Source organism: Ambystoma mexicanum, chromosome 8, assembly GCF_040938575.1.
Source record: "Ambystoma mexicanum isolate Mex_15411 chromosome 8, UKY_AmexF1_1, whole genome shotgun sequence".
NCBI classification, from domain to species: Eukaryota; Metazoa; Chordata; class Amphibia; order Caudata; family Ambystomatidae; genus Ambystoma; species Ambystoma mexicanum.
In genome coordinates, this window is record NC_090929.1 from 1,630,802,058 (window position 1) to 1,630,827,227 (window position 25,170).

The following is a 25,170-nucleotide window of genomic DNA, read 5'->3' on the forward strand; positions in this document are numbered from 1 at the left end:
ACCCTGTGGGTTAAAGACACTCTATTAAAATGTACCTATTATGACTTAGATCTTATCATTAGACCTTAATAAAGAGGCCCCCGATCCACCCAGGGGACAAGATATGTTTCTCTCTGACATACCTTATAGAATGTGGGGAGAATTTTCACAATCTGTGATGCACCGACAAATGATGATTGTAGGGACGATTTCCTTTTCATGGGGAATATCACTCCACCTTTTCTTCTAGTCTATAATAAACAAAAGACTATCTTGAGGTTGTTGTAAACTCTCTAGAGGTTGAAGTAAGGAATCAGTACTATTGTTTCCCCATAGTGGGCCCTCTTACCTGCAGGGTTTCTAGACGGGATTTATCCACACTTCAGCACCGTCGTCATTCGGTTGGCACAGCAATTAATAATAATAATAATTTTGCATTTATATAGCGCTACGAACCCTCAGTTATCTGAGCGCTGCTTATAATTACCCACGATGTGTGGTGCTCAAAGTGTGCAATACCAATGACCAAAGTGTGCAATACCAATGAATAATTCTGGGAAAAATTGATAAAAAGAGAAGGGCAAAAACCTTATTCAATATATGGGTGTTAAACCTCCAGGTCTCAACTGTCATATAATTATGAGGTAGGGGAGCCACCACACTTACTTCAAGAATGTTCAAATATGCTCACTTCTGCATATGTATAGAGATGGATCTCTAGGGTTTCCAAAACACAGGCCTCCAATAATTCAGAATGCTCATTTCCAAACGGGGGGAAAGGAATAATCTTTATCTCTACCTCTAGGGACAAATAGAAACAAGGAGAAACAATTCTAGTGAGTAGAAATATAGCCTAAGTCTTGTTTAGTTCTTCCAAATATGACTGAAAAAAAATCACAAGAATTCAAGTTAAATTCGAAGTCCAACTCACCCTGAAAACACGTTTCCTTTGTGTAGAGATTCCCTTATCAGTTGTTTTCATGTTCAACACGTTAGACAAAATGGCCGCTTTAAATATTGGCATGCGCGCACATCCATTGTAACACAATGATGTCATAGCGTCATCACGTGCCGGCGTCATCACGTTACTGCGCGCGCCGTCGTGAAACTCACTATCCACCTCCCAATAGTAGTTGGGAAACGTAGTTTACCTATAATTGCAGCCCGATTTTACAAATTATTTGTGCTATATTGTCATTCAAGACCGGTGGTTTGCAGGGTAAGTATTTTAAGTTATACACAACAAGTGTATTTGTTTCTGGGCATGTTAATGACGGTATTATGGAAGACATAACTCGCTTGCAGATGTGATCACTAGGATCACAGACAGTTTAGTGACTCCTCCCCATCTTATGCATATGATGTTTATAAAAAAGGATATGTGCAGAAAAATACACAGAAAAATACACATAACTGTGGTAGCCCAATTTACAATTATAAGAGCATCTACTTTCGGCCTGTGTTCCCCCATTCGCATGTTGAACAATAGGAGTCAGAATTTAATATATAATTATATACTAGATCTCCAGGACAGACATTTTTAAAGTACCAACCAGGCAAGGACAAAATCTAGTATAGTGCAGATTACTAGGATACCATATACATTATGTCACAAGGGATTCATTATTTTCATAAATCTTTCATATCTTCATATTTGGCAATACTGATATCATGTATCGGATTCATTACCTATTACATTTCCTGTGCCAAGATCACAATTCAGTGGCGCTAACGGGTTGTTTGAGCACGCAAGTATGTCCCATCTAGGCATTATGCCATTCAATATTTTCATTGAGGCCATGGATATGACTGAGTCAAAAAAATTGTTTTTGTTCCAGGCTCAGTAATTTTTTATTAATTTGTTCTTGTGTTCTTTCTCTCACATGTTTAATGATGGTCCAATTGAAGTCACTACACTTATGATTTTTTTTCCAAGAAATGTTTTACAAGTGGTGCTTGATCTATCTTATTTCTAATACAACTTTTATGCTCAATCATTCTCGTTTTACATTTTCTGGAGGTTTTACTGATGTAAATATACTGACACAGGCATCTTGTCGGTTTCCTTTAGTGAAACTGACAACTATAGCAGACTTTGAAATCCCTCTACGTTTTGTGCTCCACCTAACTCCTATTCTCCGGAGTCCATTGTCTTTGAAAAGAAAGTGATGGAAGAGATTTGGGTTCTCGAATCTAAGGGTATTCCCAAGCATTCTAATTTGAGCAAGAGTGAACAAATCATTCTCAAATCTTTGGGCACAAATCAGGACATTATCATCCGACAAGCGGATAAAGGTGGGGCAATAGTGGTTTTAAATAAAACAGATTATGTGGAGGAGTGTTTAAAACAACTATCAGACACCAACCACCATCAGAAAATCAATAGGGAGCCCAGCAACGAAGTATCCATCTTCATCAGAGACAAAGTTACCAGAGCTGTAGATTTAAAACACATTAGTAAACAAGAAGGGGAATACCTGTTGAGAGAAAACGGCAGAGTGCCAGTGTTTTACACTATGCCAAAGATACATTGGAATTTGGAAAAAACCCTGGGGAGACCCATTGTCGCTGGAATCAATTCTGCACTAGAGCCTTTATCTAAGTATGTAGACCTGTACCTCAGACCGTTCATACCTACTACGAAGAGTTATGTCAAGGACACATCTGATGCCATCAATAGAATCGAGGGCAGTGTGTTTAATCCTGATGTAAATCTGCTATTATGTTCGGACATACAAGCCTTGTACATGAATATACCATAACAAGCCACTCTGGAGGTTGTGGAAGAAACACTTTTGAAAAGGGAAGATGATCATCCTGTTCCCAATTCGTTCATTAAATGGTGCACAGAGATGGCACTCACAAACAATTGTTTTCAGTTTATGGGCCAATTTTTCATACAAGTGGAAGGAACAGCTATGGGAGCCGCCATGGCTCCCAATTTAGCTAACTTGTATGTCAATATGTTTGAGGAGATTGTCATCTACCGTAATCTGAATCCGTTCCAAGACAATATTTTATGCTGGCTGAGATAGATAAATGATACCTTTGTTATCTGGAAGGGGAGAGAAGATGAGGCAAATCAATTTAATGGTTGGCTGAATGAGCAAAATAGATACCTTAAATTCACCCTGAGCATGAGCAACAATCTAGTGAATGTTTTGGATATATCTATATATCACCATCAAGGCCTCTGTTGGTTAAACCACATAGCAAAGATAGTGATAGAACTGCTCTCCTCCACTTTAACATTCACCATGCACAACATGTAAATAATAATCTACCCTTTGGTCCATTCCTGCACATTAAGAAAAACAGCAGCACAAATGAATCCTGTGAGAATGGGACGAGCAAGCTGATTGACAAATTAACCAACCATGGCCATCCAAAATGGATGGGAGGATAGCTCTGCGGCAACGCGCAGGTCTTGGAAGAAAGGTCAAGCTGAGCAAAGGCAGGTTCGAATCCCGGACCCGGGCTTGGGAGAACATTTATTTTTAAAAAAACACCAGCGCATTATAAATAACCTGCAATGAAACAAGCGCCTAGATACTTAGTTATGTGCGCTGTAAATAAATGCAAAAATAAATAAATAAGAATGTCTAGTGAAGGACGCAGCGAAGAGGTAATTTAACAATAATAGAGAAGCCCTCCTAGATCAACAATTGCATAGAAACAGGGACACAAAAGGGACTCTGCTGGTATTTGTTAATACCATTAGTAATTTGTCCTATAAAATCAAGGGGCATCATCAATAGGAATTGGAATAAAGTGATGACTAAAGAATGTGATAAACCTTTAGTAGCATTTAAGAACAGTACCACAATACGAAATTTAGTGATGAAGAACGATATTGGGACTAATAAAGAGAAAGAATCCCACCAGACAAGGTTATGGGGTTTACCACCAGTATCAGGACTTCACCCATGTGGTAAATGCAATATGTGTGCACAGACCAGGAAGACTGTACCAGTGGATCTAGGATTGGAAAAGGAATGGAATATCACAGAACACATAAATTGTAACACAGAGAATGTAGTCTAGGTAATTAGATGCCTGTGTCAGTATATTTACATCAGTAAAACCATCAGAAAATGTAAAACGAGAATGATTGAGCACAAAAGTTGTATTAGAAATAAGATAGATCAAGCACCACTTGTAAAACCTTTCTTGGAAAATAATCATAAGTGTAGTGACTTCAATTGGACCATCTTGAAACGTGAGAGGAATAACACAGGAACAAATTAATAAAAAATTACTGAGCCTGGAACAAAAACAATTTTTTTTGACTCAGTCATATCTATGACCTCAATGAAAATATCGAATGGCATAATGCCTAGATGGGACATACTTGTGTGCTCAATCAACCCGTTAGCGTCACTGAATTGTGATCTTGGCACAGGAAATGTAATAGGTAATGAATCCGATACATGATATCAGTATTGCCAAATATGAAGATATGAAAGATTTATGAAAATAATGAATCCCTTGTGACATAATGTATATGGTATCCTAGTAATCTGCACTATACTAGATTTTGTCCTTGCCTGGTTGGTACTTTAAAAATGTCTGTCCTGGAGATCTAGTATATAATCATGTTGTATGAAATTGTGACTCCTATTGTTCAACATGCGAGTGGGGGAACACAGGCCAAAAATAGATGCTCTTATAATTGTAAATTGAGCTACCACAGTTATGTGTATTTTTCTGTGTATTTTTCTGCACATATCCTTTTTATAAACATCAGGTGCATAAGATGGGGAGGAGTCACTAAGCTGTTTGTGATCCTAGTGATCACATCTGCAAGCGAGTTATGTCTTCCATAATACCATCATTAACATGCCCAGAAACAAATACACTTGATGTGTATAACTTAAAATACTGACCCTGCAAACCACAGGTCTTGAATGTCCATATAGCACAACTCATTTGTAAAATTGGGACACAATTATCGGTAAACTACATTTCCCAACTGCTATTGGGAGGTGGAAAGTGAGTCTCACGACGGCGCGCGCGGTACCGTGATGACGTTGGCACGTGATGACACTATGACATCATCACGTTACGATGGATGTGCGCGCACGCCAATATTTAAAGTGGCCATTTTTTCTAACGTGTTGAACGCGAAAACAACTGACAAGGGAATCTCTACACAAAGGAAACGTGTTTTCAGGGTGAGTTGGACTTAGAATTTAACTTGAATTTTTGGGAATTTTTTTCAGTTTTAGTTGGAAGAACTAAACAAGACTTAGACGATATTTCTACTCACTAGAATTATTTCTCCTTGTTTCTCTCTGTCCCTAGAGGTGGAGATAAGGATTATTCCTTTCCCCTCATTTGGAAATGAGCATTCTGAATTATTGGAGGCCTGTGTTTGGGAAAACCTAGAGATCCATCTCTATACATATGCAGAAGTGAGCATATTTGAACATTCTCGAAGAAAGTGTGGTGGCTCCCCTACCTCATACTTATATGACAGTTGAGACCTGGTGGTTTAACACCCATATATTGAGTAAGGTTTTTTTGCCCTTCTCTTTTTATAAATGTTTCACTTAGTTGTTCATCGGTATAGCACACTTTGGTCAATTGCTGTGCCAACGGAATGACGACAGTGCTGAAGTGTGGATAAATCCCGTCTAGAATCCCTGCAGGTAAGAGGGCCCTCTATGGGGAAACAATAGTACTGATTCCTTACTTCAACCTCTAGACAGTTTACAACAACCTCAAGATAGTCTTTTGTTTATTATAGACTAGAAGAAAAGGTGGAGTGATATTCCCCATGAAAAGGAAATCGTCCCTACAATCATCATTTGTCGGTGCATCACAGATTGTGGAAATTCTCCCCACATTCTATAAGGTATGTAAGAGAGAAACATATCTTCCCCCCTAGGTGGATCGGGGGCCTCTTTATTAAGGTATAATGATAAGATCTAAGTCATAATAGGTAAATTTATAGAGTGTCTTTAACCCACAGGGTTTGCATTACTGAACACACTTTGCAGAGAAGAAGTGATAGGAAAGAAGACTTTATCACCATTAAAAAGACAAGCAACTTTATACCCCTCATGAATGTCCTACATTTGTCTGTGTTCTAGGGACAGAAATTTGCGAAAGTTGGGTTTAGAAAACAATAATAGCATTCCCAATGAAACGGAGAACAGCTCCAGTGTGAAGTATCACACTTTGTTGATCCAGTTATAAGAAGAATCAACCCACATTGTTAGTACTTCTTGTGTTCTGTGAGATATATGTTTTATATGTTCTTATGGAGTTTTATGTAATGTGATTATTTTATGAGTGTCATTATCTATATGTTTAATAAAGAAAGTTTTAACATGCATGTATGAATGTTTGGGTATTAGATACACCCTCTGTCATCATACCTTTTGGGTTTAGACACCTGTTAGTACATCTTTTTGTATAACATTTATCTTATCCATGTGGTAAGAAGCTTATGATCCCCATAAACATGGTATATGCCGGTTGAAAATAGCTTTTAATGAATAACAGACTGATGATGAAGTGGAAGTGAAAGGGCCAGGCATGGTTTTCATCCGATAGGCGGGGCGGTAATCCAACTGCATGACTATCTTCAGCTCAGCGCAGGCGTGCATACATTAGCGAGATGGACTTAGCTGCACAGGGATAGGAACGAGATGGCATCTGTGTGATGGGGAAATGAATCATGAAGCACCTGGCACCACCCAGAGATGCACAGCCTCCAAGAATGTGGGGAATACCCCTAATGAGTGGAACAGCCGCTCCTATTGAAACACATCTCTGGTCCCCAGTATGCTCAGCTGATGAGAATAGAGCTCTCAGCCCTGGGAGGGCCAATTAGTAACCCTCTAGATGTTATGACCCACTAGTGCTATAGTCACTCACCCCAGACCATGGAAGCTGGGGCTGATGGGAGTTGTAGGCCATAACCTCTTGAGGCTCACAGGTTGGCTACCCTTCACTAGCCCCATGGCATCAGGCACGTTCTTCTGATCCTGCCACCAGCCAGTCATTGCCCATTGTGTGGTCCTAGGGAGGGTTAGACATGGAAAACCAATACAACCATTCAAGGACAAAATACTTATCAATTTAATTAAAGAACATTGGTTTCAACAGTTTGTGGGTGCTGTAACTCAGGAGCAGTATTGAATGGAGAGACTCAAGGAATTGCGCAATGCTCGACGACTGCACGCACAATTCAGTAAAGGAACTCGATAGCAGGGTGCTATGCTGGATCTGAGGAAGTGTGGGCCTGGCAGCCAGCTGATAGATATATAAGTGATCAAAATAAAACTGTGCTTTTCAGTTACCAGATGTGGGTGCACATGTCTGTTCTCATATGGAATATGCTCTCCATCATCCAGGTTTGGATCCCGCCGAGCCCTACTTCCAAGGGACTCCACCGGAGGTCCGATTAGATCCCTCAGATGCTGTCTTGGTTGATGTTATCCACACTGACTCTGGCCCAATGATTCCCAATCTAGGTAAGTGTTGATGCTGGTTAAGAACGTTAACAATGTGTGTATCAGCTCTTTTGCGTTTCCTCACTCATCATGACTGGTGATATTACAGGTTTGGGAACGAGCCAGCTAGTCGGCCATCTTGATTTCTTCCCCAATGGAGGGGTGCACATGCCGGGATGTAACAAGAACATTATCTCTACCATTATTGATATCGATGGCATCTGGCAAGGTAATATATGTCAACTGATGCTAGAGGGGCAGCTTTGCTCTCTATGGGCATTGTGTTGTCATGATGATGCTCTTTAAAAGCATTTTTTGAATACTGTTGTGTGTTTTTACAGCACACTATCTGTGAAAAAATAGGTGAAAATCCAAACAGTTTACATTCAGTTCTGTAAAACACATGAAAACATCCAATAGCTACCAAGTCAGCAATAGTGCACATGAGCTTTTTACAATGCATTTTCATGATGACTTTGCCCACAATATATGACACTCCCCTGCCAGTGTAAAAAACATGTTCATGCTGGCAGTGTCCATACATGTTCATGCTGACTTTCAAAATATTTCCCATATTCCCACTTGAGAACATACTCATGTTTCCTTGTTTCCTTAGCCCATAATAAGAAATCATGTCCATGCAGTCTGCCAATATGTGCCAGTACCCTACCATAAGAACGCACTCCTGTGCCTTTTCCCATAATGCAAGTAACAAACACCATATTACTGAAGGAAACAATGCCCATACTGGCTGCACCAATGTAGGCCAATATAGCAACGGACGTATATACTCATCATGCTGGCTTTGCCCATAATGGCAGCAAAATAATGATGCCACTGTCATGTCAATTCTGGCTGCACTAATGAAGGAAAGAATGCCCATAAACGAATACTCATCGTGTTGCCTCTGCCTAATAATGCCAATATAGATGCAAAGTCAAAGAAAACACCAATGTGGGTCAGAATGCCCAAATAGGAATGCTCATAATGTTGGCACTGCCATAATGTCAGTAAAACATGCCATTCCACTGAATACATCCACACACCCTGTGCTAACAGTGTAGAAATCCCCTCCCACCACAGCTATAGTTGCCCTCCTCTCTATATTTCCACACCCTGCCCATGTACATATAGTGGTATGTCTCTTCCCCATTTTCTCTTGCATCCCAAATTCAGACCTCGTCCATCTACTCAACCACCTGTGTACACATTCCATGCTTACACTTATACATACATGTGACACAGTCACACATGCACAGAGAACCTCTTGCATGCATTAACAAATATATATATACATACATACATACATGTTAAATGTTAAAGGTATTTGTACCGCGCACTGTCACCAATGGAGTTGGTCCCCTGCGCTCTGCGGATCTGCAAACGAGAAGGTGGGATGGGTTAGTAGGTGTAGCGGGAGTAGGATAGAGAGAGGAGTGGTGTTCTGTTGGCAGCTTCAACTCGGTATACACCGGGTGTTGAGCTTTGGTGCGAGTATCGGATCAATGTCAGTCCTCGGGTGCTCTTTGTGCGGCTTATGTGTTGTTGCGGTGTTGTGAAGTGCATGCGGGTTGTTGTGCGCGAGATGGTTATGCAAGATTTTTGAGTGAGATAAGTGCAGAAATGTTAGTGGGTTGTATGAAGTTTAACATGCTAACATTCAGAACTCTGTCCTAGTGTGGCGCTCGCCAATCCTCCCAATCTCATCAGGATGGGCGAAGGGGTTACGCCTGCCAGGGTTTTAGGTTTGTGTGAGGCGCTCCCTGTGCTGTTCTAATGCGCTCTGTAAGTGTTTTAATTCTGATGGAGTGAGTGTTGTGGGTTGGGTTTTAGTAGGTGCGATGCACTCGCCGTTCTATTCTAGTGAGCTCTGTAGGTGTTCTAATGCTGATGGGTTGATTAATGTGGGTTGTGTGTCTATTCTCCTCCTTGGGTGTTGGAGCAGGTGTTGTGGTCTCCTCTTACAAACTTCTATCTAAATGTGTCTGCTGGGGTTTGGATATGTCTGAGCATGTCATCAGTCTATGGTGACTTCCTTTTATGGCTTTTTCCAATAATAGCTTATGGTCTGTCATGCATACAAGGTTTTACACTTCTGGTCCTCAGCTCACCCCCACCTCTGCATGGCGACCTGGATGGCTCACCCCTCAGTCAGTGCTTGTGAGAAAACACAGTATTGGCACACAGTTTAGAAGCCTCTCAACAGTTTGAGCAGCAGCTTCTACGTAGAGCCAATTGGGCTTTGCAAGGATAAAAAATAGTGCTGTATAGGGGGAATGCGCCCTGAAATTTCTTGGTGTTGCTGAGGAAGTTGCTGCTCCTGTCTGCCACTTAACTTACTCTTAACTCTCATCCTGATTTCTAGCATTTTATATACAAGTACCCTCCTGGGCATATCAGGACTCCATCGGGCGCCCTTTATATATATTTGACATAGCACCACCCGTGGTTGTAGGGCTATCTAGCATTAAGAGTATGAAATAAACCCCCATACTTTTACACCAAGTACTATGGAAAAAGTAAACATTGTGTCATACACAGATGCGTACTTTCAAAGGTTACTAGGCACCACATCAGCCTTAGGAGCCGAAGGTGGGGCCATCGCACAGGGTGCGAATAAAGATGATTTAGACACTATCCAGCAGAAAAGGAAAAAACTGATCCGCATGGAGATGCATGGTACCTTCATGCTTGAATATCTAAAAGCCGGCATCATACCGGAAGGACTACAAGTCAAAAATATCCCCTGAGTATTCACAGATAACCCCAAGTTCAAAACCAACTTCAGTGGAGTTGGAAACAAGTGCAGCAGGGACTGGATCATCCTCATCATTGACACAGCGCAAGAGCAATATAAGAAACAGGGAGAAGGTTTAGCCACACTGGAAGAAAAATGTGTCAATGATAAAACCATCGCAGAAGCCAAAAAGAAGCTAGAGAAACTAGAAGAAGAGGTTGCCAAATTTAAACAGATCACTGTGAACAGAAAGGTGCAGAAATTCAGAAATGATCTTGCTAATTACGCAGAGGAAAAAACGTCCCCATACCTCAAGGACACCTATTACAGCGACCTACAGCAACAACAACAGCACAACTTAACAGATGCAACTGCATCGTTAATTTCGCTGGAAGCTCCGGATCATCAGTGGCAGCATCCCAAGTCCCCCCAGTGGCAGCAGAACCACAGGACCTCCACAACATCCTTTTTTTCAGAGGGGAGGGCAACGGGGCAGACAGAAGAGGAGACCGCAACAGACTGGTCAGTACATGCGGACGAGACAGTGGTATTCCAACCAACCATGACAGCAATCCCGATTTTCAACCTATCATCAAGAATGTTGAACGACTAAGAACAGTTGAAAAGAGGTTTTTCTTTCATTCCTGCAACGAAAGCAGACCCTTTCAAAACAGAAGCAGAACTAAGAAGATTCTTTCGAACACTCAGACTGAAGTACTTTTTCGAGGTATACCTCCCAGAAAGACAGAACTCTGAACATTCAAACCCACAGCAGTTGGAGAGAATACTAGACAACACATCAGGACTTAAACCCAAGTCCAATTTCGTGCCTCCCCCACATACCATCCCTGGAGAGTTCGACACATTTGAGAAAATAGTCGCCACCACCATCAGCGCTGGTCTAGCGCGGAAAAACTTCTATCAAGAAACCCTTAGTAAGGAAGAAAGAAAATCCCTCTGTGACCTCAATCTGGGCCGATCCATAACTATAAAACTGGCTGACAAAGGCGGAGGTATTGTATGTATGAACACCACAGACTACAACAAGGAATGCCTGCGACTTCTGGCAGACACCACCTCGTATAAAAAATTGAATAGAGATCCCACCCCAAGATTGTAAGAAGAGATCCTCAGCCTCACCAGACATGCGGAAGACGAAGGTTGGATATGCGAAGATGAACGCCACTTACTAAACAAAACCCACCCGAGGACACCGGCCTTCTACATCCTACCGAAAATCCACAAACACGCTACAAAACCACCTGGTCGACTGATTGTTTCAGTTCGTGACTCACTACTAGAACCACATTCACTCTACACCGACCATTTTATGAAACACTTCATTGGAAAGATGAAGTCTTACATCAAAGACAGTACAGACACGATCAAAGTTTTGCAGACCGTAGACCTCACCTACGACTCGGTCCTGGTTACCATGGACGTGGAGGCACTCTAGACCTCGATTCCTCAACAGGAGGGACTAGAAGCACTGGCCAGCTGTCTTAACAAAAGAACTGACACTACCTCAACCCAGACCAATTTCATCCTCAAATGTATTCGCCTAGCCATGGCAGAAAATGTCTTCCTTTTTGAACACCAGATTTACCAACAAATAAAAGGCGTCAGTATGGGTGCCACATTTGCACCAGACGTAGCCAACTTATACATGGCCCAATACGAGGAGGACCATGCATACCACAATGACAATCCCTACAAGGACCATATCAAACTATGGCGCAGATACATCGATGATGTTCTCCTGATTTGGCAAGGCAGCCAGGACCTTCTTTTTGCGTTCCACCACTGGTTGAACCTACGAAACACTCACATAAATTTCACCATGGAGTGGGATTGCCAAGCGGTGAACTTCCTGGACCTACACATATAACGCTCTGGGAATTCACTCAAAACAGAACTCTTCAGAAAATCGACAGACAGAAATAGCCTTCTTCATTTCTCCAGTTACCACCCCCAAGGATTGAAATATAATCTGTCATACGGACAGTTCCTCCGCATACGTAGGAACTGTACAGAAAAGGAAAAATTCGAACATCATGTCAAACAATTACAGACACGTTTGGAGGAAAGGGGGTACCCCAAGAGAGCCATTAAAACGGCCCGAAAAAGAGCAGCCAACATTGACCGCACCATTTGCCTTACAGAAAGAATTAAGTACTCTATAGACAGGACTGTCTGTGTGACCAAATTTAACCCTGTCAGTAACCTCATAAAGACAACTATCAACAAACATTGGCACTTGATTAAGAACAAAGGAACTCTAGCTAAAAAAACACTCTTCTTATTCAGGAAAAACAAGAACCTCAGAGACACTTTGGTTCATACTTTCCTAGAACCAGCTAGAACACAACCCACGTTATGGAACCTACCCCCAGTGGTTGGACACTATAGCTGTGGCAAATGTGTGGCTTGCCGTTACACGAAGACCAGCAAGACCTTCACATACAAAGATTTCCACTGGACAATGAAAAAAATCACACAAATTGTGAGAGCAAACATGTCATTTATGTGATCAAATGTCCATGTGACCTCATCTACATCGGGAAGACTATCAGACCCATTAAGCAGAGGATCAACCAACACAGATCATGTATCAAAAACTCAATACAAGACAAACCCTTGGTCGAACACTCCGGAAAAAAAGGACATACCCACGAGCAATTCACTTGGACCGTCATACAACAACAACAAAAACGGGGAGCAGACATCAATCTGGCACTCACCAGACTAGAACAGAAATGGATCCACTGACTGGACACAGTGAAAACCGGCTTGAACATCACCATAGAGTGGAAACACTTCTGGGAGCAATCACCACAGTGTTAGACCCACATCACAGTTAGCTTTGCACCTGGTGCTCTAACCCCCACCAACATACACTCGCAACAGGCATTTAGCATGACACGTGACACTCTAGCAACTGTGATATACTGTTTTCATCAACTGTCATGCCATGTTTTTTTGCTTCATTCTATTTTGTGCCAAAACACACGATACACTTGAACTCTAGCTGTGCACCTGCAACATGCTAGCCACCATGCATCATGAACCATTCTTGGGAGCACCCGGAGATTAGCTGCTCCGACTATGTATTATCCAATGTTTTCTCCTACGTAGTGTGGCTGTATCACACAATGTACAGCTGCTTAGTTGATCATGCTATCTGCAACATGCTAGCCACCATGCAACATGAACCATCTTTGGGAGCATCCAGAGATAAGCTGCTCCTATTATCTATTATCCAATGTTTTCTCCTACGTAGTGTCGATGTATCATACAATGTAAAACTGCTTAGTTGATCATGCTATCTCGCTCCAGAAAATTCTGTTCCATAGGATCCTTTAACACACGGCCCAGCCGTGGTTTGAGCAAATAGCCTTATCATCAGCTTGCATTTTTTCACCTCACGTACGTCACAGAGGCATCCACCACCGTGACCATCCATGATTGGTTACTTCTCAAACCAAGCAGATACGTATGTCTTTCACTTTCGCCTTACGCACTTCTTTCTTGGACCTCACATTGTCCACCATTGGATAGTGCGGAACCAATGAGAGGACACGTACCTCTCTCCCAGTCAGTGACACGTCACTCCACGCGCACACCCATTGGCTTATCTCGGCACCGTGGGTGTGCGTAAATTACTGCAGCGTCAAGGGAACCACAGCAACCATTGCCACAAGGAGAACAGCCGATTTATTCGCTCCGGTAAGTTCTTTTATCCACAGACACCCACGTTTGTCCCAGCCAAGGAGGCACCACCACCAGAGGCACCTCACCGACCGCAAGGTCCTCCCCACTCTATACCAACAGTGAGATGCCACTGCAGGAACTACTCACGGGCGTAGTATTCCTTGGAGCACAGCATCTAGCACCATGCCGGCCAGGAGCCCGCACTCTGCCTCGCATAGACATAGCGATCACTTTGGGTGTCACGCCTACATACTCACTGACATGCTTTTTTCGTGTATCTCTCCTGAATGTTCTCCGGCAGCACTGCCCCCAAACTGAAGTTGTTGCACTCTGGTATCCAACAACCATTGTTGTGTTGGCAAATTCTGACAGCTTATCGCGGCCACGACTACACAGTACCATTCACCATGATCCTCTAAGACCAGTGTGCTCTTACTATGGCTATACTTCAAACCATGTGTCGCCATTATCATCTAGGTCGTGGTTGGGACTGACGGTTTTTTAACCTTCCCTCCCACAGTTCCTAGAATCACAAGGCTTGATCTTCCAGCCTGCGGGACCCGAACACTTCTGACTAGGTCCCAGTAACCCAGTACAATGGGTACTTCACAGTCCTGCAAATAATTAAGGACCCTCAAGCACAGCGCCCCCGCTGCAACTCCAGCGGGACGGTAAGCTGTCCATCCAATACACTGCTTTGTGTATTTAGGCACCCACTAGCCAATATTTAGTAATGTTTAAAATGTAAATAAACTCCCTAGTGGTCCTGACAACTATCCCTCTCCCCCACAGATCACACTAATGGACAGTACCACGCTCAAGTGTTCATCCTGATGAAGGCCACCACCACTTCGGGCTCCTCTCCTGCCCTAGATGGCCGAAACACTTCAGTGTCGATGTTTTGTGACACAACTGTTAAAACCCCGTTGTATATGTTTTTGTAGATAGTGGTGTGTACACCGTTTTGTTCAATAACCCCGGACCTACTACAGTCCTGGGTAGCATCTTGTTGAATCTTTTCCCCACATATCTGTAAATTATACTTGTGCATCACTTTGGAAATTTCACCTCGATATTAGAGAGGTAGATACACATCTGTATTTCCTGTTATAAAAAAACTCTGTCCACACTACGTTTGTGCTTATCGAAAGTCATTTAAATATTTAATTTTATCATCTGTGCAAACAATTGGTTGGAGATATAAATAAAACAGTGTCTCTACAAGATAGCTGCATTTGGATCTCTCATCCTGAATTCTAGCATTTTATATACAAGTACCAGGGCATATCAGGACTCCGCCAGGCGCCCTTTATATATATTTGCCTTTTAACTCAGCAAAACAGGTGATGGCTGGAAGATTGAAAATTAATCTTAAAACTCTGGCAATTGCTTTCGACAATCCTCCAGACCATCATTCTTCACCTGCCAAGCCATCACAGAAAGGGGGAAGACCATATGCAAATCAGGTTTAGTCCCACCCCCAAAGGGGCAGTCCATCCCAAACTGCTAGGCCACATCCCTTCTGCATGGAATGACAAAGGAAAGACATTGGAATGCTGAAACAGAACTCGTATACTAGCCATTAGTACCCGGCGAGGGACAATCATCTTGTTTCAAACGAGGGCAAATTCTCAGAAATGTGCTAATTCCCTTCTACCTTTGAGTGCCCCAGCTCGTTTGCTGGACTTTAGGACGTTTTCATTTTTATCCTGGAGAGAGTGAGATCTTTATCCCACTCTCTCAGGTATTTTTCTTTAATTTGAACACTGTGTTTCTTTTGCTTTTGGAGTCTGACAAACTCTATAGGCATCATCATTTTACATTGTGACACACAGCACCTTCAGTGCAGCGGCACAGGGAAGTCTTTCAGATTTCCCAAAGGTTTAAATACCTTCTCTTGGATAAACTACTGTTTCCAAGAGCAGTGAAGTGAAATTGACTTTACTTACATTTGTAACCTTCTAGACACTATCTTACACTAGGGTGCTGGAGGTGTTACTTAATATACCATGTGTCTAGTTCCTAATGTAACATTTTTATGTTACCCTTTCTACAATTAATGGCTGGTGGCAGTGGTTTACTTTTTCCTACCATTGTGTGTTTCTACCGAGGGCTGCAATTGCAGCTGTAGTAAAGCACCCATGGGTGCATATTTTGTCAAAATTGCCCCGGTCTTCTTTTTTTGCCATTTCTTGTTGGTAAAGGTCTTCCTCGAGATTTACTCTGCGTGCCAAACCAGGTTTGGTCTCTTTGTTAATTTTGTCTTTGGCGGGTTTCACTGCTGAAGCCTGCCGCGGCCTCCAGCCAGTCTGGCAGGGCAGGAAGTGAAGGATGTGCCCGAAACTCCCTGTGCTCAATCCCCTTGGTTACAGGAATGCACCCAAAGGCGATTGGCTGGCTGGCTGTCCTTCGAGGACAGCCACCCTGCTGTGTGAGTGACAGCTAGGCTGCGAATGAATGGGAGAAACCTGCAAGGTCTTCTGCTTGGAAGGCAGAGTCGACCACTGGACAAAGGAATCCGAAGAAGAACTTGGAAGAGACGCCTGCTAATACTCCTGGACCGTTGGTTTGCCCGGTGAAGCCCTGCGGTAGTGCTGAAGCTCTGAATTCACCTCGACTAGACAAGCCCTGCAAAGGACGACTTCTCCCGTTGGGTTGGTGGGACCAATCAACCCCAAGACAAACTCATCTGGACATCCTCTCAGAGCTGGCTGTACTTCCACTGCTGCTACAGGAACCAATTGCCAGGGAGAGGAACACCAGAATCGAATGTCTCGTCTTTAAGTCGGACCAGAGCTACAGGAAGATCCTCCGGACTCCCATGAAGCAGGACTGACCAGGCCTGAGCCACCTCAACAGAGTGCTGGACCCCAGATGCGAGGAAAGTCCCTAAAGTATCCAAGAACTGCGGTTGTGCTCTTTGTGAGAAGCTGAAACCGTGAAGTGCCACTGATCTGAAGTTTGCCCATTGCTGATGCCGACCTTAAATCCAGGATCTGACATACTACAACTGGAACAGAAGCTTGCTGGAACCAATTTGTTAAGACCTAAGGTACTGTAAACTCAGGGGTACTTACCTCTTGTTATGTATGTTATGTAGCCTTGTGAGCTCTCAATTAAGACGTGTGTTGGTTGGCTTTGCAGGGTTGCTTGCAGCTTTGCCCTCACAAGCCTCCCAGCTTGTGGCCCAACAGTGATTCCATTTTCTACAAAGACGTCTAAAACATTGTGCATGACTTTTGCTCAATTAACAGTGACTGTCCTGAGTCCCTAAAAAGACTCTTCTTACCTCTGACTTTGTGCTTTAACTATGCCTCAAAAAAAGTCACACATTCTATAACTTGTGTAGCTGGGAAAGGGTTACATGTACTTTGCATTGGGGGGGTTCAAAAGTACTTACCTGCTTAAGAATATTTGTTAACCATTCTTCCATTCCCTCATCTTTTCCTTTTGACACCAAACTCAGTATTGCTCTAAATTTGCTCGTGATATATCAACGTCCACAGTGTCCTAGTTATTTAAGTTACCCCAGGGTGTTAGAGGTGTCTATGTGCCATCCCAAATGGGTATCTACTGATTTAAAGAAACTGAGAGTGTGTATTATGAAGTACATTTTGGTGTTACCTATATTTTCTCCCTTCTAAAGAAGGCTTATACAACTGACTCTTAAATTAATAAATAATTGTTTAATCAAGAAACCTTGAGAGTAAGTGTTTATTTGAATGCCTGTCATTGTGAATCTCTATGATATAACCCTACAGCTCATACCACTCTTGAGATAAGCCTGTCTGCTCAGTCACTTTACCAACTTTTGTAGTACATGCTTATATCAAAGGTTGGGTTAACTATTGCCAAGAGGACAAGGCTGGTGCAGTCTCCCACAGGGTACCCCATTCAATCTTTCCTAACACCCTCGCTGGGTCCTTACCTGCCCGACAGGGCTTCGCTCACCGCCGCAGCCCCGAGGTTCCTTCCGCGAGTGGCCGCAATGGAAAGGGAGAAGGGACTACATTTAGTCCCTTCTCCCTTTCCATGGTGGTCATTTTCTTTGGTTTTTTTTCTTAGTTTTTGCATTGGTTGCCATGGAAAGGGAGAAGGGACAAAAACAAGGGGGGTTCTGGGAGTTTCTCTACTACCAACCTATATCCCGGGTTAGAGTCTCAACCAGAGTCTTTAGCTCACCATCCTTTCACTGAAGAGAAATGTCCACTACATATCAGTCTTTGTCCTGCCCATGGGCAGTCCAGCACCGAAATGCCTGACAATTCTCTTCTGAACAAGAGTACCAAGAGCAACCCCAGACACGTGTATTGGCCTGGTTGGGCCTCGTCAGTGAGGTGGAGCTGTGCCTATCTAAGAATAGTGAACAAGGGTTCCACGTCTGGATTACCCTAGTAATTTAGGGTGAAAACCCCAAGCTACTTCATATGCAAAAACAAGGGGGCTTCTGGGAGTTTCTCTACTACCGACCTATATCCCGGGTTAGAGTCTCAACCAGAGTCTTTTGCTCACCATCCTTTCACAGAAGAGACATTTCCACTACATATCAGTCTTTGTCCTGCCCAAGGGCAGTCCAGCACCGAAATGCCGGGCAATTCTCTTCTGAGCAAGAGTACCAACAGCAACCCCAGACACGTGTTTTGGCCTGGTTGGGCCTCGTCAGTGAGGTGGAGCTGTGCCTCTCTAAGAGCAGTGTGTAAGGGTTCCACGTCTGGATTACCCTAGTAATTTAGGGTGAAAACCCTAAGCTACTTAATATGGAAAAACAAGGGGGGTTCTGGGAGTTTCTCTACTTCCAACCTATATCCCGGGTTAGAGTCTCAACCAAAGACACTGGTTGAGACTCTAACCCGGGATATAGTCCGGTAGTAGAGAAACTCCCAGAACCCCCCCTTGTTTTTGCAAGGGAGAAGGGACTACACGCAGTAACTTCTCCTGTCTCATGGTGGTCATTTATTTAAAAACATTTTTTTGTTTTTTCAACGGTTGCCATGGAAAGGGAGAAGGGACTACTTATAGTCCCTTCTCCCCATTCCATGGCAGCCATTTGTGTTTCTTTTTTTTCTTTTTTCATTTTCCGAAATGCCAACGGCATCTTGCAACTGAAAAAAAGACTACTGGTACTCCGGTTTTATGGGCCGGAATACTAATAGCAATAAGCCCCAAGCAGTGGTGGGCATTACCGCTTCAGTAACTAAGTAACTATTGGCCCCGGGGCGTTACCTGAAGTGGAAAGTCCCCCCCCCCCGCTTGGTGCTTATTGCTTAATTATTTCCCTATGCCACTGCACTCTCCAACGTCCCAATTAAGCTTTGTAGACCATGTTCGATGGCACTACTTGGTGTTATGGGTCCTGTAGATCAAGGACATTTCATGCCTTTTATGGGTCCATAATGCCTGGTAGGGCTCAAGTGTGGGGTCTACAAATGTATCATAACATCTGTTGCTCTTTCATGTGAACAAAAGAGTGCATAAAGGGTGGATGCAAGTAATGCCTTTAAACTCATATATAAACACAACAGGTGGATTAACATTCTCTACTTTCTGGGGGTAATACCTACTCTGCTTTTGGTATTAAGATTAACATGGGCAGGCAGGGGTCTATTGTTAATTTTTAAATCTTCTGGACAGCTATTGCATAGGCAGGGCTTATTGACTGGGTAGCTGCCATTTGCCCCCATCCCTTTCACTGCATTTTGCCGCAACCATTTCACCACAATAAAATGTGGTCAAATGTGGATATAAAGTCAAATAGGCAAGGTGGGGGGTTGAGGGTTAGGAGAGAGGTGAATGGTAAAGGCCAGGCAGGTATGGGGGATGCCTCCATTAAAAACACATTGGATGAATGTGGTGAAACAGACCAGGCGATGGCCTGTCATAGATCCATTGACAGTACGGAAATCCACATGAGCGGTTACAGACAATTGGCTGCAGATGGGCTCTGCGCAGCCTGTAGCCTTCTAAATGTGGCTATACTGAACAATCTGCAGGCTCTACCAGTTCCTAGATCCCAGAGATAAAGCTTTTGTAACCCGCGTCGCTCTTGTGTATATACTAGAATATAGAAGAATATAGAAGTCATAAGTTCAAAAAAACTTACCTTGGTGGCAATCTGCACTCCCAGGAGCCATGGAATGTAGCATTCAAAACAATCTGCAGGCAACACCTGTTCTTCCATCTGGCAGATTAGCCAATGAGAAAGTTCCGTCAGTATTTAAAAGTTTATAATTAAGCCTTATAGATCTATCTCAAAGGGCTGAGTAAAGTTATGAGCACTGTGTTAATAATTAGGAGTGCAGGCCTGTAACTCCCAGTATGGCCTGAGAGCATGATCTTTTAAGCTATTGGTCCATTCTTCGTTGTTTAAATTAACAAACAACAATATCTAAGAAAAATCAAAGAGCAGTAAAATGAAAGAATGAAAGTGGCTCGTTAAGTGGACAGCAGTTAGCAGCAGACCGCTTGTTTTACTGCTCGCTCTGTACTGAGAGACTTACTTCTGTGTGTTTCACCTTTACTGCTGGAAACAAAACAAGGAGCATATCCCTTTAAGAATTTAGGGGACGATGTGCGAGCGGACGAGCTCCACCCCCGTGTTTGCATTCATAAACACTTCCGCTCCGTAAAGCGGCCACGAAGTAGCTCGTTAAGTGGACAGCAGTTAGCAGTTAACAGCTAACAATAACGGGAACAGCGAGAAATATCATGCTGCCAAGCCTGAAGCAGCGGAGGAAAACACCTTTGAGCAACTGACCAATGCTGCGGAATTAAGGGTTGCCGGTGCCCGCTTGATCCATTTTTTGATTACACACAAGAAACGTTCTTTGAAAACCGAGCGGCTCCCGGAACCTTTCCAATTGTATATTTAAACAGTCAGGCCCGTTGGTGCCGCTGGGAGACAGTGGGATGTATCTCTTTGATCCCAGCAGCGAATTGAAGGCTTCTAGCCGTGGGCTTGGCAATTGGAGAGACAACCCACGGAGTATAGTCTTGGTGGTGTGTGTGTCACCTCAAGACGAACATAAGGGCAAATTGGCCTACCCGCTGAATAACCTAACAATAGACAAGCGTCTAGTCTCCGGCATGCCGGAAGAAGAAATGAGGGCAGGGAAATGCAGTCTAGAGGTGGTTGAAGCAGCCCACACTGCACTCCAGGCCACGGAGCGGGGATCAAGCCCAGAGAAGGGGCATGGAGATGGTCAGATTTCTGACCCAAAAACTAATCCAAGGAATAGGCCCCATCGATATCAAGGTAGAACTAGGCCGCTTGACGGCGTGCCCCGGCAATGTAATACAAAGAGAGAGGGAATGTAATCCCTGCAGCCCGCCAATATCAACAAATGTCAGCGAGAAAGTGATGCTGAACTCTGATAGGGTGGATGCTCAAGCCACGGATGAATTACCCAAACTAGTAGGAAGACCAGTTTTGAAAGGGAGCCCCACAAAACACTGAGAGATACTACAATCAACAGGCCACAATCTACGATATATAGATTTGGAAAGCCTACCCCGAGTTCTGCATAAAAAAAGCAGATTCAAGCACCTTCAATGTCGATTTGGAAGCTGCCAAGCCTCACTCCAGCGACTTTACTCTCTAAACAGAGGTTCTTCTATCGGAAGACAAATAACAAAACCTTACTGAGTGCATTAGAGGAAGGGATGGGGTGGGGGGTGGATTAAATCCCAAGGATACCGCTATTCAAAATGACGATCAAACAGATCTTGAACAAGGGTCCAGTGCCTCGAGGACTGACCCTATAGTCCCCAGAATGGAAGATAAGGGTAAAGAAGGCACCCTTACGGGGGAGCCAATTAATAGAAATATAACCTTTAATTTATCGGTGGGCGGCCGCCAACGATAGTTGGAGATATCCTTATCGGACAAGGACCTACTAATGGTCATGGCGGCCGCACAAATGGAAGAACGGATGAAAAAAAAGCTCCAGTTGACGCAGATCTTATAGCGACTCTTACACTAACATTGACCCCCTACATGAAATTGCATGAGGCATTAAATGTCCAAATCAGGGATCAATCGACACTGTTGGCAATGATTCATTTAAAGATGGTATTCATATAGGGTTTTGTTACAGCCTTTCAGAGCAACCTGGATAAAAACATGGAACAAATTACCAGACTTTTACACAGCATAATTGATCCAATAATCCAGGATAAAAATAAAAGAAGAACAGACCTTGACAAACAGGGAGACGCTGACATAAGACACAGAGAAACCGTAGGGAACAGTGTGTGTTTAGCTATGCCTGAAAAAAGAACTGTCGGTGATGGAGGGTAAATTGAGACAGAAGGACCTGAAGGAAAAGATGCCTCAGGTCACCGAGCTAACAGATATCGGGAAGGCCACACATTCTGGTAGACAAGAAATTCAACCCCTGGAGGGAGATTTCATTGAAATAGAAGAAATTGCAGTGAATGTAGGAGCGATACCATTGGAAGGGGAGAGGGTCCCAGCCATAATAGCCCAAAAAAAGAAATATGAGATAATCTCAAAACTGAGAGAGGGCGCGAAAAAGCTCAGTCACCTCAAACAAAAAGAGCTGCCAAAAGGAAATTTGCTTAAGCTTAAGAAAGAACAAAAAATTGACACAATGTCGCCAAAAACTAGACAGCCTCCGAGAGTAAAAAAAAAAAAAAAAAGACTGCTAATAAGAAATATAAGTGCACCTACTAGTATAGGTTCTCTACTAAAGGAAAGTGCAGCTGAAGCTCGACCCTCAGTAGAATCCAGTGAGGCGACCCTGGCGAGTGATCGGGAGGGATGTCGGTTTATCCTTAAACACCTGACAGAGGATATAAATAGAGAGGATGAGAGAGGACCTTGCTAACCTCTCAACCTACATCATTACGGAGGGTGAAGAAAGCAGGTTGGTAAGAGACCCAAGGAGCCTTGAACCATCTGTCTCGGTGGACTCACAGGACGTTTACAGCATGTTGGAAGAAAGTGAAAATGAAGGAGAACAAATACACGTCCCAGTATTGGACTTAGAAAATAGAAAAGTCAAAAGAAAAATCGTCCAAATTGAAAGTCAGTCAGAAATGCCAGAAAGAAAAAGAAGGCAGCTGCACTCATTCACAGAGGAGGAATTAGAGGATCAACCTACTAAATGGCACCCCCTAAAATCATCAAGGAGGATACAAAATTAAAATCGCCCTTTGCGGACACTAGAGCAAAAAAGGGCAAATGCAAAAGGCCCCATAAGGGACTCAAGGAATTCATCTCGATCGGTGGAAAATAGGGGCCAGAAGGCTCCAAGAAGCAGGTAAAGGAGAGGTGGAGATAAAGACATTGTTCAGCAACTACTCTTGCAAAGAATCTTAATGATAAATGACGATCTGATACTAAACATCCTCTGCTTAGTATACTGTATACAGGCCTTCAGGAGCATAGAATCCAGTGACTTCCAGACTCTACAACGTTGTAATCTGTGTATCTACTCTTGGGAAGAAAAATCTATTTCTGCAAGAGGGAGGGAGATTTTTGCAGATGGGGTTTGCACTCTCCAGTCATGATGCTATGGCCATGAGCCCAAATAAATCTAAGGGGAGACACACTGATACTTACCTAAAAACACCAGCAAGTAAGCTAGATCAAACTAGGACACAGCCTTTAAAAAGGCATTACAGTGAAGATCAGAGAAGTCAAGGACAGCTGTCTCCCAAGCGACAACAAACAAATCTCAATTATTGCATTACTGTCAATAATACAGTGCAATCTAAGTACAGACCCCAGGGCAAGGACGAAAGGAGGATTGGAAGTAAAGAAGTGATGTGGGAATGGCCGGCCGGGGCGCTAGCGGCAGAAGATTCCTCAGCATAGCGCCCACATTTTTTGGCTGACAAGTATTCGGAAGATCTTTTTAGGAACATTTCTCTGGTATCCTGGAACACAAGAGGCTTTTCCCATATCTTCGGAAAAGGCGACCTAAATTTCAAAGATCACAATATAGTGTGTCTGCAAGAGACATGGTTGCGGGACCTGCCGTTATTGGATGGATATTCAGACTTCATAAATCCTGTGATTAAAGGCGTAAGTGGCTGTCCTGCAGCGGGCCTCTTATTGGCACTGAAAAACAACAGAAACTTTAATGTCATCTTCCTAAAATGCCCATCTCCGCTAATGCATGCGATGCTAATATCCACAGGGCCCAGTGAATATAAAAATAGGAGTAAGCTTCTCATAAAAAATGGATACTGGAACGTTGCCTCAATGGCAGCAGAGGGGTTTGTAATATCTGTTCATAACTTGATCGAGGAAGCAATGGGAATATGGGGCAACCTGGACATTTTAATATGCAGAGATGTCAACATCCATTGTTTCGAAGAAGGATCACAGTTGATAACGGAATCCTCTATGTCTGCAACCCCCCAAGAAATCAGAGGACTTGCTTGGAGGATCTAATTGGAAGAAAAAAACGTTCACATTCTGAACGGCCACATTAAAGGGGATATCCCTGCTAATGTCACCTGGATGAGAGGCAGTGATAAAAAGATACTTGATTATATATTCGCCTCTGAGATCATATATGCAAATTTGTGCAACCTGAAGGTGCGGATGACGAATTCTAGTGACCATGGAAAGCTGAGTGTGAGAATTAAGAGATGGTTGGGGGCGAACTTCGTGAAGGTGGATGACAACCTCTCAGTCGAACCAGGAAGAAATAGATTTAATATCCAGAAGGAGCCCAAGGGAATCAGGCAGAACGAAGCCTACACAGTGGACATTCCTTAGGTCAACAAAATCTCATGGCCTTCAGAGAAGTTAGGGGGAAGGGCAATCGCCCTTCTTTCATAAATCAGCACGCTTTTGATGGGGCTGTGGCCCTAAAGAAAATAGAACTGAAAAGACGTATCCGAGATTGTCAAAAAGAAGATTGAAAGGACACACTTAATGTGAAAAGGCTAAAACAGCGCTAAAAAAACTGGATTAGAGGCCATAAGTGGGCGATGCATCAACGGGACGCTGAAACTATGTTAAACATAGTTTCAACTGAAAATACTGCAGAAATGTGGAGGGTATTTATTAATATAGACGCCCCACAGGCATCATTGATTACGAACGCAGTGCCGGCAGAGGTCTGCATTAAGCATTTCAGTGCCCTGTTTTCTTCAGACAAGGAAGAGATAAAGGAGGAATGAAAGACGAAGGGAGCTTGGTCATTCTCGACTAATAAAGAGGACATCGTGAATCTCATCAAACTGCAAGTAACTCAAGGGCAGCCGGCCCGGACGGCATCACAAATTGCATATTAAAGAAAGACC

General features: G+C 43.2%; 1 protein-coding gene across 1 annotated transcript in view; it reads left to right on the plus strand.

The window, feature by feature from the left end:
* LOC138473264 (pancreatic triacylglycerol lipase-like) overlaps positions 1-25,170 on the plus strand; it is a 393,166-nt gene that overhangs the window by 182,317 nt on the left and 185,679 nt on the right. The window contains exons 6-7 of the mRNA XM_069611903.1: positions 7,344-7,463; positions 7,552-7,671. Coding sequence (XP_069468004.1) covers positions 7,344-7,463; positions 7,552-7,671 — 240 coding nt within the window. The remainder of the gene's footprint in view (positions 1-7,343; positions 7,464-7,551; positions 7,672-25,170) is intronic.